The 16,261-nt window shown below is 43.7% G+C and overlaps 3 protein-coding genes and 2 non-coding genes across 8 annotated transcripts in view; 3 read left to right on the top strand and 2 right to left on the bottom strand.

Moving 5' to 3' along the window:
- The window catches only part of TRIM66 (tripartite motif containing 66), a 53,372-nt gene extending 50,753 nt beyond the window's left edge, over window positions 1–2,619 (bottom strand). Inside the window, exon 1 of the mRNA XM_031460071.2 lies at window positions 132–2,619. The gene's annotated coding sequence lies outside the window, so the exon portion shown is untranslated. The remainder of the gene's footprint in view (window positions 1–131) is intronic.
- Window positions 2,620–2,699: 80 nt separating this feature from the next.
- On the top strand, window positions 2,700–5,713 carry RPL27A (ribosomal protein L27a). Its single transcript, XM_010985929.3, has 5 exons — window positions 2,700–2,794; window positions 3,187–3,250; window positions 3,653–3,728; window positions 4,405–4,579; window positions 5,541–5,713. Exons 1-5 carry the CDS (start codon window positions 2,792–2,794, stop codon window positions 5,667–5,669), a joined length of 447 nt encoding a protein of 148 aa, XP_010984231.1. The 5' UTR covers window positions 2,700–2,791; the 3' UTR covers window positions 5,670–5,713.
- LOC116155562 (small nucleolar RNA SNORA3/SNORA45 family) lies at window positions 3,894–4,023 on the top strand. Its single transcript, XR_004139446.1, has one exon. It is a non-coding gene; the product is annotated as a small nucleolar RNA SNORA3/SNORA45 family (small nucleolar RNA).
- Window positions 5,304–5,432, top strand: LOC116155563 (small nucleolar RNA SNORA3/SNORA45 family). The gene has a single exon (XR_004139447.1). It is a non-coding gene; the product is annotated as a small nucleolar RNA SNORA3/SNORA45 family (small nucleolar RNA).
- Window positions 5,714–14,829: 9,116 nt separating the features above from the next.
- Window positions 14,830–16,261, bottom strand: part of DENND2B (DENN domain containing 2B) — a 104,629-nt gene continuing 103,197 nt past the window's right edge. For all 4 annotated transcript variants that reach the window (XM_010985931.3, XM_010985930.3, XM_031460078.2 and 1 more), the window contains 2 exons: window positions 16,125–16,211; window positions 14,830–15,624 (listed from right to left, as the gene is read on the bottom strand). In XM_010985931.3, coding sequence (XP_010984233.1) covers window positions 15,590–15,624; window positions 16,125–16,211 — 122 coding nt within the window. In that variant the 3' untranslated portion in view covers window positions 14,830–15,589. The remainder of the gene's footprint in view (window positions 15,625–16,124; window positions 16,212–16,261) is intronic.

Below are 16,261 nucleotides of genomic sequence, written 5' to 3'. Positions count from 1 at the left end.
ATAAAACTATCTAGAAGCAGTGTCCCATCACCCAGACCTCCACACCCTGCACAGTCTTGGTCCTTGCTCTAGTCCCTATTTACCAGACGCCTGATGGGGACCTTTCATTCCCACAACTCTGCCCAGGTTACCTCCATTCACAGTCCATCTTCTCAAGGGTAGTTTCCAGGCAACTCAGCTCATCACTTGTGCACTTACTGGCCAGTTTTGATGTCCAGTGGAGGATGATCTCTTCCAAGGCCTTGCCCCCCACACTCAAGGCCCCTCTTTCTGCTGGTAACAGACAGTCTGTGATTAAGGACTGAAGGAGTGATAAAGACCATAATGCTGTGAGGTCAGAGAGGGAGTGGTCACTGAGGTAAAAGCAGGAGATCTAGAGAGAAAAGACTAAAGGCGAGGCCCAGGCTCTGTCTCTTAGCAGCTCCGTAGTCTCTGGCAAGTCAGTCAGCCTTCTGTGCCTCAATTCTCTCCTTCATAAAATGGGGCTGGTAGTGTTGATCTCTTAGGCAGATGCATTTTGTAAACTGCAAGGTGTATTTGGCTATTATCACTGTAGACTGGAATGTTCTGGGAAAAAGCAGAATGTAAGGGAGGCCTTAAGGGTTGAGGATGATTCAGGACTTCTGGTCAGGAAGATGAGTACTGCAGGTATGAGGAATGGGACTAGCACAGGCAAAAAGGTAGAAGGGATGTGCCAAGTGTGGCTGTAGTAGAAAGCTTGAAGCTAAGATTAGTTTGGAAAGGCAAGTGGGCTGCATTCTGTTAATAATAGGGAGCAACTGAACTTTTTGATCAAGTAAGTAAAAGGATGAAAGACATGTTTTGTGAGGATTAACCTGGCAGAAGTGTGAAGGATGGGGGTTTTGGAGGAGGGTTAGAATGCAGACAGGGTGAGCAGAGGACGGTGCTGAACTCCAGATAAGAGATATGATGAGGGCCTTAATGAAGGCAGTGGCAAGAGGACTAAAAAGGAGGAAGCAGATTTAGGAGACAGGGATAGAAACAAGGATATGGTGACAGTGTATTAAGAGCAAAAGAATGCTTAGGGACAATTTCCAAGTTTCCCTGACATGACTATGTAGGTGGACAAGAGTACTCACCAAAATAGAGAATAAAGACGGCACTAATGAGCTGGGAAGATCGAAGTCTTTGGATATGTCTATCCAGTTTGTCTTAGAATGTCCAAGGGATGCTAACCGGAAATTAAGTAAATATGAGTGTGGAGCTCAGAAACAGAGATGTGGATTGAAGCCACCCAAGATGAGTTCACCCAAGAAGACTGTGTACTATGAAGAGTCAAGAGGGGCAAGGACAGACAGCTGAAGAACACCAACATTTATACAGTGGACAAAGTCAGAAGAACCTGAAAGGAAGACCGGGAAGTAGCCAGAAAGATAAGAGAAAGGCAAGAGATTCTCTAGAAGAAGTCAAATGAGTCAAGTACAACAGAAAATAAGTGGTATGAGGAAAAGGAAGAGCCCACCCAATTTCTTGTTTGATTAATTGATGACTTTGGTAAAAGCAATTTCATTGAAATAATGGAGCTGAGAGCTAGATTGCAGTGGATGAAACAATGGGAAGCAAGCAAACGGACAGGATTTGTAGACTATGCTTTTGGGGAGCTTGGCTGAAAAGGAAAGAGCAAGGGTAGTAAACAGAGACAAGGACAATTTAGGATATTTTAGCTGAAGGGAACAAGGCACAGACAACAAACACACACTGAATGATTGACGGGATGTGATCTTGAACACTGGTTAAGGCTTAAGACAGCAAGGATGCCTCTTCCACTTTAGAAAGGGAGGTGAGGGTGATGCACTCATTAACTTAGCGATCATTTGTTGAATATGTACTACATGCCAGGAACTGGCAGTGCGCGGATAAAAGAACCCTCCAGCCTTTAAGGAATCTGGTATAGGAAAGACAAAAGCGGATCAACAATCATATAACAGCTATGTACTAGATTTTGAGGTGGCACAGTGGGTGAAAGTGGGTGAAACTTTGAGTAAGTCAGAGAAGTTTTACAAGACGAGACGCTTGCATTTAGTCCAGGTTGAGCACGAATTCTCTGGCCCAGGAGAAGGGGGTCACGGGCGTGCCAAGTTAAGTTCCAGTGAAAATTAACATGTGGAGAGTAGCACATTTACGGGGTCTGGAGAATAAAGGACCTTAAAGCAAACAGGCGTTGAGGTCCCTGAACTGAGGTTGTTCAAACACGATGTCCAGAACGATGGCAGTGTCAGCGAGCAGTTCCCGGAGGGTGGTAGAGAGCTCTAGGAAGGACTTTAAAGGGAGCAGTGCAGTCACTGAGGGTCAAAAAGTGCTTCGCGGTTCTTCACTGCGGCCAGGGGACAAGCAAGCCACCGGTGCCGCCCCGACCGAGCCGACCACCAAGAACAGACACGCGGGGAGCTGTTCAGGGCTGCCGCGGCTGGTGGTGAGCTAGGCCATGGCGCCCGGGAGAGGGCCCGGCCTAACTGAGCCGCAGCGTCATGCACCACAGCGCCCCAAGCCCCGCCTTCCGGGACAGCGCTCCGCCTGAGCCCAAGCAGACGCCAGACTGCACGAAAAAGGACTCTAGCAGCTACAGCCCCCAGAACAGCTCTGTGACGGCGACATCAAGCCGCAGGAAGAGGAAGTGGCGAGGCTCCCAGCATCGCGAGAGCTGCGACCCCAAAGAAGCCCCGCCCGAAGCCCGGCCTCCGCGGCAGGAAGTGAGGCGTTGGCTCCGCCCCCGTCCTCGATAGCTCGCGAGACTTTGCCTAGGCTTTCCTCTTTCTTTTCGGCCGTCGACATGGTAGGTGATTCTTCTCGTGTGTCTATTTCGTTGCTGGCGCAGGCCGCAACCGTTCTCACCCTGACCCCAGTCAGCTACTGCCGATCTTGGCCCGGTCTTCCGGGCTGCCCATGGCCAGCTTCAGGGCGGGGTGGCCGGCGTGTGCCCGGGGCGGGGCAGGGAGTCTGTAGCCGCGTGTTCGTCCCGCAGTTCGGATTCTTCAGGCTCGCAGGCAAGGGCGCCTCCCTGATGAGGCCTCGCGGCCCCGGGCCAGGCCGTAACCTCAACTTTGTTGGAGGTGCCACGGAACAGATCCTTGACCCCCAGGCCCACAGCCCCTTCCAGACTGGCAAGCTTCGCCCCCTGCTCCAGCTCCCTTGGGCCTTATAATTAGGTACCTTTTTCTCATACAGCCATCCAGACTAAGGAAGACCCGGAAACTTAGGGGCCACGTGAGCCACGGCCACGGCCGCATCGGTAAGTGCTGCCTTCCCATCCTGGTCGGCCTTGGGCTATCCCTGCCGGGTGCTACTTAGTCGGGAAGGAGGTAGCTTAGAGAAGTGGGTTGGTGAGAGTTCTGTGTCATCGAGTCGGATTGAATGTGATCATTAGCTGTGGTTAATGCTCTTGTGTCAGAATTTCACATAAGTTGGGGGAATGAAACTTGAGCGGGGCCCAGTATTGAAATGGTTGAAGGCATAAAATGAAGTACTGTGTTAGTGTTGTGTTTAACCTAGAGTCTTGAACAGCACTGTTGGAAGACGTAGACTGGTAACAGCATAAGCAAAGGCACAGAATTATGGTGAAATACTTTTGCCAGAAGTAATATTGAGGGGCTGCAGAAGGCTATCTTAGCCATGTAGCTTTGTGTTACTGCAGGCAAACACCGGAAGCATCCGGGAGGCCGGGGTAATGCTGGTGGCATGCATCACCACAGGATCAACTTCGACAAATAGTGAGTGGTTTTGGGCTGCTTTTACTGACACTGACCCCTTTGGATTTAGGGACAGAGAGTGGCTAAGAACATCTTCAATGGGGAGCAAGCCTCTTACCAACCCAAAACCTTACCTGAACTGGCTTTTATCAAGTTAATATTTGATGTCAACTGAGAGAACTTGTCATCGAGGCTAGAGTCACGCTTGGGTATCAGCTATTGCCTTAGTGTGCTAGAGTCCTCGAAGAGTAACTGCTAACCTTATTCACTGGCTGTGGCCTTCATGGCATGGTCAGTCACCAGGTTAGTGACATGCATCAGATTGACTAACACAACTGATAGGTTCACTTATGTCCACAAATTAGGGAGATGATATTTTAACTACCTGTTTAGGGAGAGCTCTGTTACAGGAGTATATGGAAACTAAGTGACCTGAATTCTAGTCTTGGTACTGCCTCTTGACTTTCTCAGTGGTTTATTCTGTTTCCATGAAATAAAGCTAATCTTTTCCTCCTGATAGTCTTTGGTTGTGTCTTAAAGATTTGTTTTATTTAACAAACTAATGGCGTACCTGATGTGTCACTCTCCTGCGCCAGTGAACAGCTTATACTGTAATGGGGGAGGTGGACTATAAAGATGATAAACATAGCTTTTGAGCTGGAGTGAGGTAATGAAAATGATTGCTTTCTCTTCCCAGTCACCCAGGATACTTTGGGAAAGTTGGTATGAGGCATTACCACTTAAAGAGGAACCAAAGCTTCTGCCCAACTGTCAACCTTGATAAATTATGGACCTTGGTCAGTGAGCAGACACGGGTAAATGCTGCCAAGAACAAGACTGGAGCTGCTCCTATCATTGATGTGGTGCGATCGGTGAGTGAATTGAACATTGTTTGCCTATAAATGGGCCCCTGCCTCTCAAAACTCTGGGTAATCTAGCCTACTCGATCTCCCACCTGAAGTCTATGCCCAGCTACCTACTAGATAATTCCACCTTTTGGTAGAATTTCCACAGGTGATTCACTGACCATAATTGAACTCTTGTTCAATTGTGATTCAGGCAGAACGTCTGAAGAGTGATCCTTCCACTCATTCATTTACTTCATTTTCACTGGAATGTTCTTCCAGACAGTTGTCTTACTCCTACCATCAGTGTCCTGATTTGTATAGGTTACTCACCTGAACTGTTGTCAGTAACTTAGGCCAGCTGGTTCTGGTCTGTTTTATGCAGGACTACATGAAGCACAGTTCTTGACCCTTCATGTTTCTTACAGAATAAAATCCTAATATGTTCAATTCTTATTTAAGGCCCTATATTATCTGAAGAGATTCCCACCCCCCTACTCCAAAATAAGCTTTTTTGTATATCGTTAAGAGTTCTAATCGTTGTGTCAGCCTTACCACCCATGAGTAAGTAGGAAGGTAGTCAATGCTGAGGAGACTTTCCAGTAAAGTTTTAGAATCCCCCTTCTCAGCTTAGTTAACATTCTTTGAGCAGTTCTGATGGTCAGGACTTCTTGGAACATTGCTGGAAATGTGATTTTCCTTTTCTGCTTATCAGGTGGTGAATGAATAAGAGAAAGGGGTTTGAACTTTTCCCGAGACTAGAGTCACATCCTGACAGCTTTTGTCCTGGTGTGCTAGAGTCCTCGGAGAGAATCTGCTGGTCCTGATTCACTGGCGAGGGCAGTAAGTGCCCCCGTGAGTGCCCAGATCAGAAACATGCTCTCCCTGGCTCCTAGATGGAGTGGGTTGGCAGGCATCTTTCTTCATACCCATCGTAGAGTTGGTGACAGCCAAGGTGCATTATAAACCCTTTTCTCTGTTCTTCTAGGGCTACTACAAAGTTCTGGGGAAGGGAAAGCTTCCTAAGCAGCCTGTCATCGTGAAAGCCAAATTCTTCAGCAGAAGAGCTGAGGAGAAGATTAAGGGTGTGGGTGGTGCCTGTGTCCTGGTAGCTTGAAGCCACATGGTGGAGGATTCATTAAATGTTATCAAGTGCTTTTCTCTTCTGGTCTGAATGTAGGTTCTTTGGTACCTATTCCTCCCTACCTATACATCAGAAACCTACCTACCAGGTTCTAGGAGTAAGGGTATGAGGACCTGGGCACCTCTGCCACCCTCAGAAAGTATGTAAGAGATAGCACCAACACTTACAGGCCTTGGCTGGTTACCTAATTTGAGCCTTTTCACATACAAAGTGAAAATGATATTTGTTGATAATGTGTATACCTTAACAGTTGAAAGGCCTATTGGCTTTGTATGCTCTGAATTTACAAAGAGTAGGAGAAAGTGTCCTTAACTATTCCATGGGGCTCAAAGGAGAGGAACTCAGTTTTGAGGAGGCATGAGCTTTACAAGATTTTAATGGGTCACAGTTGGAAAGAGGGAGTGGTGATGTGATAGAAGTTTCCTTTGGAACTTAATTCCTCAATCTAGGGTTCTTCCACCTGGCTTCCTCATCTGAGACCAAAACCATTGGTCAATCAGAATGTTGCAATGGGCCCAGCATTGTGAGGGCTTTTACACATCAGAGTGGTTTGGATTCTAGAAAGTAGTTGTCAGGACTTACGTGTCTGGGCATAGGAGTCTTAATGTTAAAAAAAAAATCATGAAATGCTAATAATTTTGCTTTATTAGTCTGAAATTTATCTAGAGGAATTTGAGAAATGCAGAAACCAGAATCAGGTTTTCTAGGGTTTTGTATCCTGCAAACCTGTGAAGACAACCAGGGCTTATGTGCAGATAGCACCCACTTAGATATCTTAAATTATAATTCACTATTGTTTTATGGTTCTTCCCAAGATTTTGTGTTTTTTGACCCAAAATAAAACTTGCAGTCTAGAACCCTGGCCAAAGAAATAGTTAAAATGGCGCTTAGGTCTAATGAAACTACTACCAGGTTTAGTTGTTTCCATGGAGGGTTTCCGTGTTGCTCAGTGGGATCATAAGTAGGGTTAGGAACCATGACTCTGGGACTAACGTGTCATGACAGCCTTTGGAAGATATTGGGGATGATGAAACATAGGAAGCACTGGGAAAAAACATAATTGACAATACTGGAGAGTTAAAAGGTGTCAGGAAGGCACTCAGTTGGATAATTGAATTATTTACCTCTTCCACATTGGTGCTGATGGAGAAAGGTAAAAATGGGTATCCTTTTGATGTCTTTTGGAGGACTTATGTGGAAGTTGAGACTGGATTTCCAACAGGTGGTCAGTAGTTGATAGTTAAAAGACGGTTTAATGTTTGATACCTACTAGACTCTGAAAGTGTAGACATACAAAAATACTGTGTCTTAAGATTCAGACCACATTTGAAATTTAGATCCAAACCTAACAGCTGTGTGACAGGCTTAGTCCAATTTTCTTATTTTTAAATTTAGGTAAAGGTACCTACTTGAGGGTTGTGTGGATCAAGTGAAATGGAAAGCATTTACTAAATTTTTGTTTGGCTCTTAGTAACTGGCATGTGGGTGAACTATTACAGGAGCAGGCAAGTTAATTAACCTTGGTGTGCTTCAGTCAGTGGGAAAATGGTCTAAGCAGGAGGAAGAGCAAACATGTTTAAGAAACCCAATTTGGAAAGATTAGGCAAATTGGGAGGTATTAGGTGGGAGATGAACCTGGAGAGAACAGGTACTCAGACCAGGTTGTAGCTGAAGCACAGTGCTACAGAGGGAGGCTGGAGGCAGGACTTTGAGGGTGTAAGAGAAGTAAGATTGAGAAAACAAAGGCAACAGGACTTGGTGACTGAATTCGAGGTGGGACTGGCAGCAAAATAGGGTTTAGAGGAGGATAGTTGGCCAGTAGGAGATGGTTGGTGGTCTTCAATTATTTGTTCGCTACCTTTAAAATAATTGTGGGAAATGTTAGGTTAACGGTTAAATTTTCTATAAGCTTGAATTACTAAGGGTATTTCTAACCTAATGTATCTGTGTTTTAAATACATGTTCATTGAAACATTGGAGCTTCAGCAATAACTTCCAATTTATGGGCAATGTCCGCCACATAACTTGCAAATTATGTCACTGGCACCGAAACCAGCTAAATAGGATTTAAATTTTAAATTCAAATAAGTGGACTTCTATTCGATGGCTAACTAGCCCAGGAGCAGCCAGACCCCCGGGAGGAAAACCAGCCAAAGGCTAGCAACGCTAGCGGAAGCGGTGCAGGGCGCGTCTACGCTAGGGGGCGGGAGGCTACGAGATCAAGCTCCCATAGCCGCTCTCTTCCCCGCCCCTGAGAGCCACTTCCGGGGGTGTGAGATTCTGCTTCCGTCGTTTCTGACCTTCCTCACCCCATCCCACGGCCGGAAGCACGGTCGGCGCCGGATCCATTTCCGGCAGAGGGCGGAGTCGGCCCGTGTCGCTCAGCGGAGAAATTTTCCCGGATGAGGCGGGATGTTTAACCCAGCCCTGATCCGGTCCCAGTGCGGCGTGGGTAAGCACTCCGAGCGGTGGTTCCGGCCTCGCTGTACTTAAAGTCCTGCTTCGGCCGCGCGGAAGAACGTGAGACGCCGTCTTACTGTGCACTTTAAAGATGGGAATTTCCAGACCGCTCAGAATTAACTTCGTTTCCGTTGTCTCAAAGATAATGAGTGCCAGCTGTGTTCGAGGTACTTTGGGCTAAAAACAAAAATGCTTGTACGCGCATGGGAAAGTTGTGGAAGAAAACCCAAGGAACGGATTTCCGTGCAGCGTTGGTGGTATACTGGTGAGCATAGCTGCCTTCCAAAGAACGGGTTTCCTCATGAGTTTTGGGAGTTGAGGGAGATGGGTGCTTTGGTACAGTCTGAGCTTGCTTAACCAAATGCATATTACTTTCATACTAAAACGCAATATAAATGGGCGAAGATAACTAAAAACAGTTGTTGGTAGCTTGTCAGTGCTGAAAAGTAATATTTTCTCTTATTCTAGAGCTTTCATGACCTTTTAAATTACACCCACCCCCAACCTCAAAGGCAAATAAATGTGAGATATTTTGGAATGCTTACTACCACATTGTGTGGCTCAAGAAAGTAATTTTGTATGTCGCCCCTAGTAAGTAGCATACTAAGAATATAGGTTAAAGTGTTATCTTTAATTTCTGACTCCATTTTGCCTCCCAATTTTTACTTTACTTTTGTTTCCACTTTAAAGTTGGGTTTTTAAAAATACCCTATTTTTGTATCCTTATAAATCAGTCATTTGGGATACAAGGAGGGTTATAAGTCTATTTGTGAAATAAAGGGTATTATTTTTAAACAAAATTTAAACTGAGCTATGATTATAATTAGAGTAATTTTCTTGGAGCCCTAATTCCGCAGACCATCCAATGTGAACCATAGCTGGAATAATATGCTTTCCAAGGTCACTCCAAAATACTGCCTTTAAAAAATCCAGACTTCTCATTTCAACACTGTAGTTTACCAGAGCATGGTTACTGAGAAGAGCATTTAGAAAGAGGTAATAATGGCACAGCCTGCCCTGCTCTAAAAGTTACCAGAATGATTAGAGGAGAAAACTCAGGGCTTTTCTTAAGTCCAGAATGGAGGAGGGCTGACACCATAGGCACTGGGACGTCTGGTAGAAAAGATAGCATTGTCTTGCTCTGAGCAACTGCCCTGGGTTGTCAGAAAGGCATTAAGGACACTTGTTTTCAATAGTGGCAGTACCATCCTCTAGGGGAGCATTTTTTTGTCTCTCACAATCCTGGAAGGGAAGCAATCCGGGATGCTAGATGTCCTGCAATGTATGGGTTGACTCTAAAGTACAAAGAAAAAAGTAGCTTAGAACAGCCCTAACTTCTTTTTACACACAAAATCAAAAAGGGTTTGTTTGTGGTTTTTTTTGCAGTTTTCACATACTTCTGTTTTCCAGGATTGCAATCATTGGGTTCTTATATTTTTTTAATTGAAGTATAGTCAGTTACAGAGTGTCAATTTCTGATGTACAGCACAATGTCCCAGTCATGAATATACATACATATATTCATTTTCGTATTTTTTCATTATAGGTTCTTAGAAGATATTGAATATAGTTCCCTGTGCTAAACAGAAGAAATTTATCAATTTTTAAAACGTATTTTTATATATAGTGGCTAACGTTTGCAAATCTCAAAACTCCCAAATTTATCCCGTCCCAACCTCTTTCCCAAGGTAACCATAATATTGTTTACTATGTGTGCAAGTCTGTTTCTGTTTTGTAGAGGAGTTCATTTGTGTCCTCTTTTTTTATTGTTTTAGATACCACATATGAGTGATATATGGTATTTTTCTTTCTCTTTTTGGCTTACTTCACTTAGAATGATGATCTCTAGGTCCATCCATGTTGCTGCAAATGGCATTTTATTTTTTATGGTTGAGTAGTATTCCATTATGTGTGTGTGTATATATATTCCAGTATATACACAGTTGTATATATATACAACTTCTTGATCCAGTCATCTGTCGATGGACATTTAGGTTGCTTCCATGTCTTGGCTATTGTATATAGTGTTGCTACGAACATTGAGGTGCATGTATCTTTTCAAATTAGAGTTCCCTCCAGATATATGCCTAGGGGTGAGATTGCTGGATCATATGGTAAGTCTATTTTTATTTTTTTGAGGAATTTCCAGTTTTCTATAATGGCTGCACCAAACTACATTCCCACCAGCAGTATAGGGGGGTTCCCTTTTCTCCACACCCTCTCCAGCATTTATTGTTTGTGGACTTTTGAGTGATGGCCATTCTGACTGGTGTAAGGTGAAAACTCACTGTAGTTTTGACTTGCATTTCTCTGATAATTAGTGATAGTAAGCATTTTTTTCATGTGCCTATTGGCCATTTTTATGTCTTCATTGGAGAATTTCTTGTGTAGGTCTTCTGCCCATTTTTGGATTGGATTGTTTGTTTTTTTATTAAGTTGTATGAGCTGTTTACATATTCTGGAAATTAAGCCTTTATCAGCTGCAGCATTTGTAAATATTTTCTCCCATTCCATAGGTTGTCATTTTGTTTTACTTATGGTTTCCTTTGCTATGCAAAAGCTTGTAAGTTTAATTGGGTCCCGTTTGTTTTTTGCTTTTATTTCTGTTGCCTGGGTAGACTGCCCTAGGAGAACATTGCTAAGATTTATGTTAGATAATGTTTTGCCTGTGTTTTCTTCTAGGAGGTTTATTGTGTCTTGTCTTATATTTATAAAAGTCTTTAAGCCATTTTGAGTTTATTTTTATGTATGGTGTGATGGAGTGTTCTAACTTCATTGATGTACATGCTGCTATCCAGTTTTCCCAACACCACTTGCTGAAGAGACTGTCTTTTCTCTATTGTATAGTCTTGCCTTCTTTGTCAAAGATTAATTGATTGTAGGTCTGTGCATCTATTTCTGGGCTCTCTATTCTGTTCCACTGATTCATATGTCTGTTTTTATGCCGATACCATGGTGTTTTGATTATTGTAGCTCTGTAGTATTGTCTGAAGTCTGGGAGGGTTATTCCTCCAGCTTCATTCTTTTTCTTCAAAATTGCTTTGGCAATTCTGGGTCTTTTGTGATTCCATATAAATTTTAGGATTATTTGTTCTAGTTCTATAAAATATGTCCTGGTCAATTTGATAGGGATTGTATTAAATCTGTAGATTGCCTTGGGTGGTATGGCTATTTTAACAACATTGAGTCTTCCAATCCAAGAGAATGGGATATCTTTCCATTTCTTTAACTCGTCTTTAATTTCCTTAATGTTTTGTAATTCTCCTTGTGTAAGTCTTTCCCCTCCTTGGTCAGATTTATTCCTAAGAATTGTTTTAGATGTGATTTGTAAAGGGTTGTTTCTTTACTTTCTTTTCCTGCTATTTCATTGTTAGTGTAAAGAAATGCAACTGATTTCTGTATGTTAATGTTGTATCCTGCTACCTTGCCAAATTCTTTTATCAGCTCTAGTTTTGTGTGGGGGTTTTAGGGTTTTCTATATATAGTATCATGTCATCTGCATATAGTGACAATTTCTCTCTTCTCTTCCAATTTGGATCAATTTTATTTCTTTTTCTTGCCTGATTGCTGTGGCTAGGACTTCCAAGACTGTTGAATAGAAACAGTGAGAGTGGACATCCTTGTCTTTTTCCAGGTTTTCATGGGAAGGCTTTCAGTTTTTCATCATTGAGTATTATGCTGGCTGTGGGTTTGTCATAAATAGCTTTTACTATGTTGAGATATGTTACCTTTATACCCACTTTGGTAAGAGTTTTTATCATAAATCGGTGTTGAATTTTATCAAATGCCTTTTCTGCATTCACTGAGATGATCATGTGATTTTTGTCCTTTATTCTGTTCATATGGTATCACACTGATATACATAAGTTGACCCATCCTTGTGTCCCTGGGATGAATCCAACTTGATCATGGTATATGATCTTTTTTATGTGCTGTGGATTCTGTTTGCTAATATTTTGTTGAGGATTTTTGCATCTGTGTTTATCAATCATATGGGCCTGTAATTTTCTTTTCTGGTAGTGTCTTTGTCTGGTTTTGGTATCAGGGTGATAGTGGCTTCATAGAATGAGTTTGGGAGTACTTCCTTCCTTTTCAATCCTTTGGAAGAGTTTAGAAGGACTGGTATGAGTTCTTTGTATGTTTGGTAGAATTTCCCAGTGAAGCCATCTGGTCGTGGACTTTTGTTTGTAGGGAGGTTTTTTTTTTTTTTTTAATTGCTGATTCTGTTTTGTTTCTAGTGATTGGTATGTGTCAAGTGGTCTATTTCTTTTTGATTCAGTCTTGGTGGACTGTATGTTTCCAGAAACTTGTCCATTTCTTCTAGGTCGTCCTGTTTGTTTCCATATAGTTGTTCCTAGTATTCTGGGGATTTTTTTGTATTTCTTTGGTATTGCTCAGGCAGCCAGTCCCAGCCCACCCTTTGTGCTGGTTTCTCTTGGTTCTGTCAGCCAAGGGGCTGCTGTACACGTCTGAGCCTCGGAGGTTCTCCCTTCATCCCCACTGACCTCTCTGTTGGAGAGGAGGCATCCCAGTGCAAAAGTGCTATTCTCCTTTGCTGCTCCCTCCCTGTGGGACAGGTCCCACGCTAATTCCCTTTTTCTTTTCGTTTTTCTCCTACCAGATTGTGAGGAATTTTGTCTTTTGAAGTAGGTGATGTTCTGTCAAAGTTCAGCAAGTGTTCTGAGTGAACGGGTGGGTCTGTGGATGTCTCTCTTGGTGTGATCATGGGAGAGGATGAGCTAAGAGCCTCTATCTAGCCCGCCATCTTGGCACCCTCTCCCAACTATTGTTTAAATGAGAGGAAGTTCAAAATGTGTTTTGTTCAGAATATTGCCCCAAATTGTTCATTTCAGAAAACTTACCAATGGTTAACACATATGTAGTAGAATCTGAGTTGCTAATTCATCACACTTTCTCTGCATGTGTAGCTATTGCATTCAAGGTAATTGTGTATAGATGTAAACATCCGACTTCATTTTATCTTCTAATACAGTTGTGCCCAAGCATTTACATACTTAAATACATGTTATTTTATGACAAAATACTTTCTTTTTATTTCTCCCCATTTATACTATAGTTAAGACGTGTTTAGGTAGGTTATATTATCCATGAATTTCATTCAGGATAGTAAAGGGCAGAGTTTACAGTATTTGCTATAGAAAAAGTGCTGGATCTGCTAGGGTTGAGAACCATCAGTTAAAGGTTCAGAGATCACATGAAAGCAGAACTTGGAACTCCACCCATGTTAGGATGCCTGAACACTTTTTTTCAACCCCAAACCACGTCCCCCAGACACACCCTCTTTTGCCTTCCAAGTGAGACAGCAAACACTGTATGGGCCCTTGCAGCCATTCTGAGCCATTCTGTGCCAATATCCGTTTTCTAGATTGGGATGAGAGCTGTGGTTATAGGAAGAGGATGAAATCCCTAGGGTTAAAATGTACTGTATTTTAAAGATACATAAAAGTTAGATTCTACAAAAAAATAGTTTACACACACACACATATGTGTGTGTGTATATCATGTTCTGATCACATGTCTGAAGATTCATTTTTTTAAAAAGGAAAAGGAGGAAGAATTAGCACCTTTTGGAATCTGTCTTATTATTTTATTAAGGAATCCACTTCTATGACTGTCACGATGCCCAGGCTGAGTTAATAGTCACGAGTTCTGGAGGTAACTACACCCCAGTTTGGACTTTCTGGTTATAACCACTGTCTTCTACCTCAGTTGAAAACCCAGACTCATGAGGCGTCAATCCATGCCCTCCTATTCCCAGAAGATGCCAAAGCCAACAATGTAAGAGGCTTTTTCAGGGAAGAAGATTACTTTTGTCCTCTTAAAAGACAAACCTTCTACTTTGCTTTATGAAGCATACGGCAACCCAAACCACAGGTTGGGATCTGTGCAGGCCTCAGTGGAGATGGGGAAAAGGAGAAAGGGGGACTCAAAAAAGAAGGGATCATCTCCCACTTAACAAGTAGGCTAGGGTGGAAGGATAGGAAAACTTTATGGTTCAAATCCTGCCAGACCCAAAGCCGATACCAGTGAAGAGAGTTCCGGCTTCACCCTGGGAATTTTCAAGATCTCTGCTCTGCAAAGGCCTTGGGTGGGTGGAAAGCCTGAGCCACCCATGTTCCCCACCCTGCTTCTCTCCTTGCTTTTCTAAGGAGTACAGCAGAATTTTCTGTATGCACACCTAGGGTTCCAATGGAAAAAAACTACTCACAGTTGACATGGAAGGGCCATAGGCAATGCGCCAGGGCTATGAGCAAGCCCTGATCTGGCTTTAGCGAGGCTTCACTCCACCCATTGTCAGGATACCCAGTGGTGTCTTACTTCATACTGAATAGGAAAATGTTAAGATTCACCTGATAGTTGGGCCAAGGGGCAATGAACATTCTTTCCATCACTGGAAACACCTACACAGAATCTAAACAGCTGGCAACTGGAGAGGGAAGCTGAGCTAGAACAATGATTAGATATCTTCTAAGACCAGTCATACAGTTCAGGCCAGAGAACTGAATTTCAGGGAAGGTCAGTGACCCACACTGAAGCTAAACTCTTAATTAAGTACTCAGTTCCCTGCATGAAGGTGTTTCATTCCTGATTGGCCTGTCTCAGCCCACCCGCCCTGGAGAAAGAACTCTAGATAATGAAGCCAAGAAACACATAGGGCTCTAGGCCCAAACAACTATACTGTTTATTGAGAACACCCGTAGATGGTGGAAAGGAGGGATGCCCTGTACCGCATCGTGGCCGCCACTGACTGGAAGCCGGGCCTGGAGAACACTGCAGAGCTGGGGTGGGCTTCCCATGACTCACTGACCTTCACAAAGGTGAGAGGAACAAGAGAAGGCCAGGCTCAAGAGCCTGGCACTGTGCTGCAAGTGGGGACTGATTGGCCTTTGCCTTTCAAAACCAGGGTTAGGGGAGGGGGACTACTAGAAAAAAATAGAACCTCTAAGATTAAAAAAAAAATAGTCCTGTACATACCAAGACAGCATCTGCTCTCCAGGGCCCAAGACTGGCAGCAGGGGCCTTAGGCAGGCAGGCCGGCCAGGAACCCCCAGGGGAAGATCAGTGGTTCGGCTGAGACAGTCAGCTGCACATAATTGGCCAGTCACCAGCACCCAGCAAAACTTCATCCATGCTCGGGCAGGGCAGGAAAGCACCCAGCCCCTTGGGAATATACAAATATTTACCAGGTTCTCTTTGCTCGTTACAAAAACAGATAAGAAAAGCTTACAGCAGATTATTTACAAACAGTATCCTGGGATATTGTGAAGGCAGAGGTGGGCTGGCTTGGAGGGTGGGGTCTGTGGGGGCAGAGCAGCCACAGCAGCCCAGAATGTCCAAGGCTGGGCCCCCTCCCCAGGCTCCAGGCCTCAGGCCCTGCAAAGGCACTGGACTCTTGTTACTGGGAAAGGGGCTTAATTCTTCTTGTGGAGGAACTTCATTTTGTTGCCTGTGGGCCAGAGAGGGCAAGAGTGAGAATGTTTCAGTCATCTCTTCCAACAGCCCTGTCTCTTAGTGGGAGAGAAGGTTTAGGAAGACTGGATACAGCCAGACCCAGGATAGTGAAAACACTCTAGAGCTTTAATTAGGGCACTGGTATTAATCATGTGTGGCTTTGGGCAAGACATTTAACTTCTTTGGTCTCAACTTTCCTTCAAAGTGAGACATGCTATGGTTCTAAGATTTAGCTGGCTGAGCTCTTTGAAGGGAATGGAAGTTTTTCAGATAAGGGCACTCAGCTCACTGGTCTGAATGGCCCTCATACTCACTCAGGAAGAAATGCACCCAAAAAAGTTCTGACTTATGTAAGGGTCTATGAGACCTCTTCCTGTTCTGTCTACAACCAATATAAATACCCACTGGCATTGGTTTAGAGTAGTTTTGGATACAAATCCCCCAGCTTCTCCCTTCTTGCTGAACACCTGTCTCATCAGTGACAAGGCTACTTACCCAAACCGCGGAGAAACTTATTCATTCCACTCTGCTCAGTGTCTGGAAGTTCCTCTAAGTACTGCTCCACTCTCTGCTCAAAGAGGCCTGGGGAAAAGGGGGAACAGGAACAGGGAAGAGAACAGTCACTGGAGGAA

This window comes from Camelus dromedarius, chromosome 12 (assembly GCF_036321535.1).
Source record: "Camelus dromedarius isolate mCamDro1 chromosome 12, mCamDro1.pat, whole genome shotgun sequence".
In the NCBI taxonomy this organism is placed as follows: Eukaryota; Metazoa; Chordata; class Mammalia; order Artiodactyla; family Camelidae; genus Camelus; species Camelus dromedarius.
Note: the sequence above shows the minus strand (reverse complement) of the source record. Positions and strands in the feature narration are given on the sequence as shown.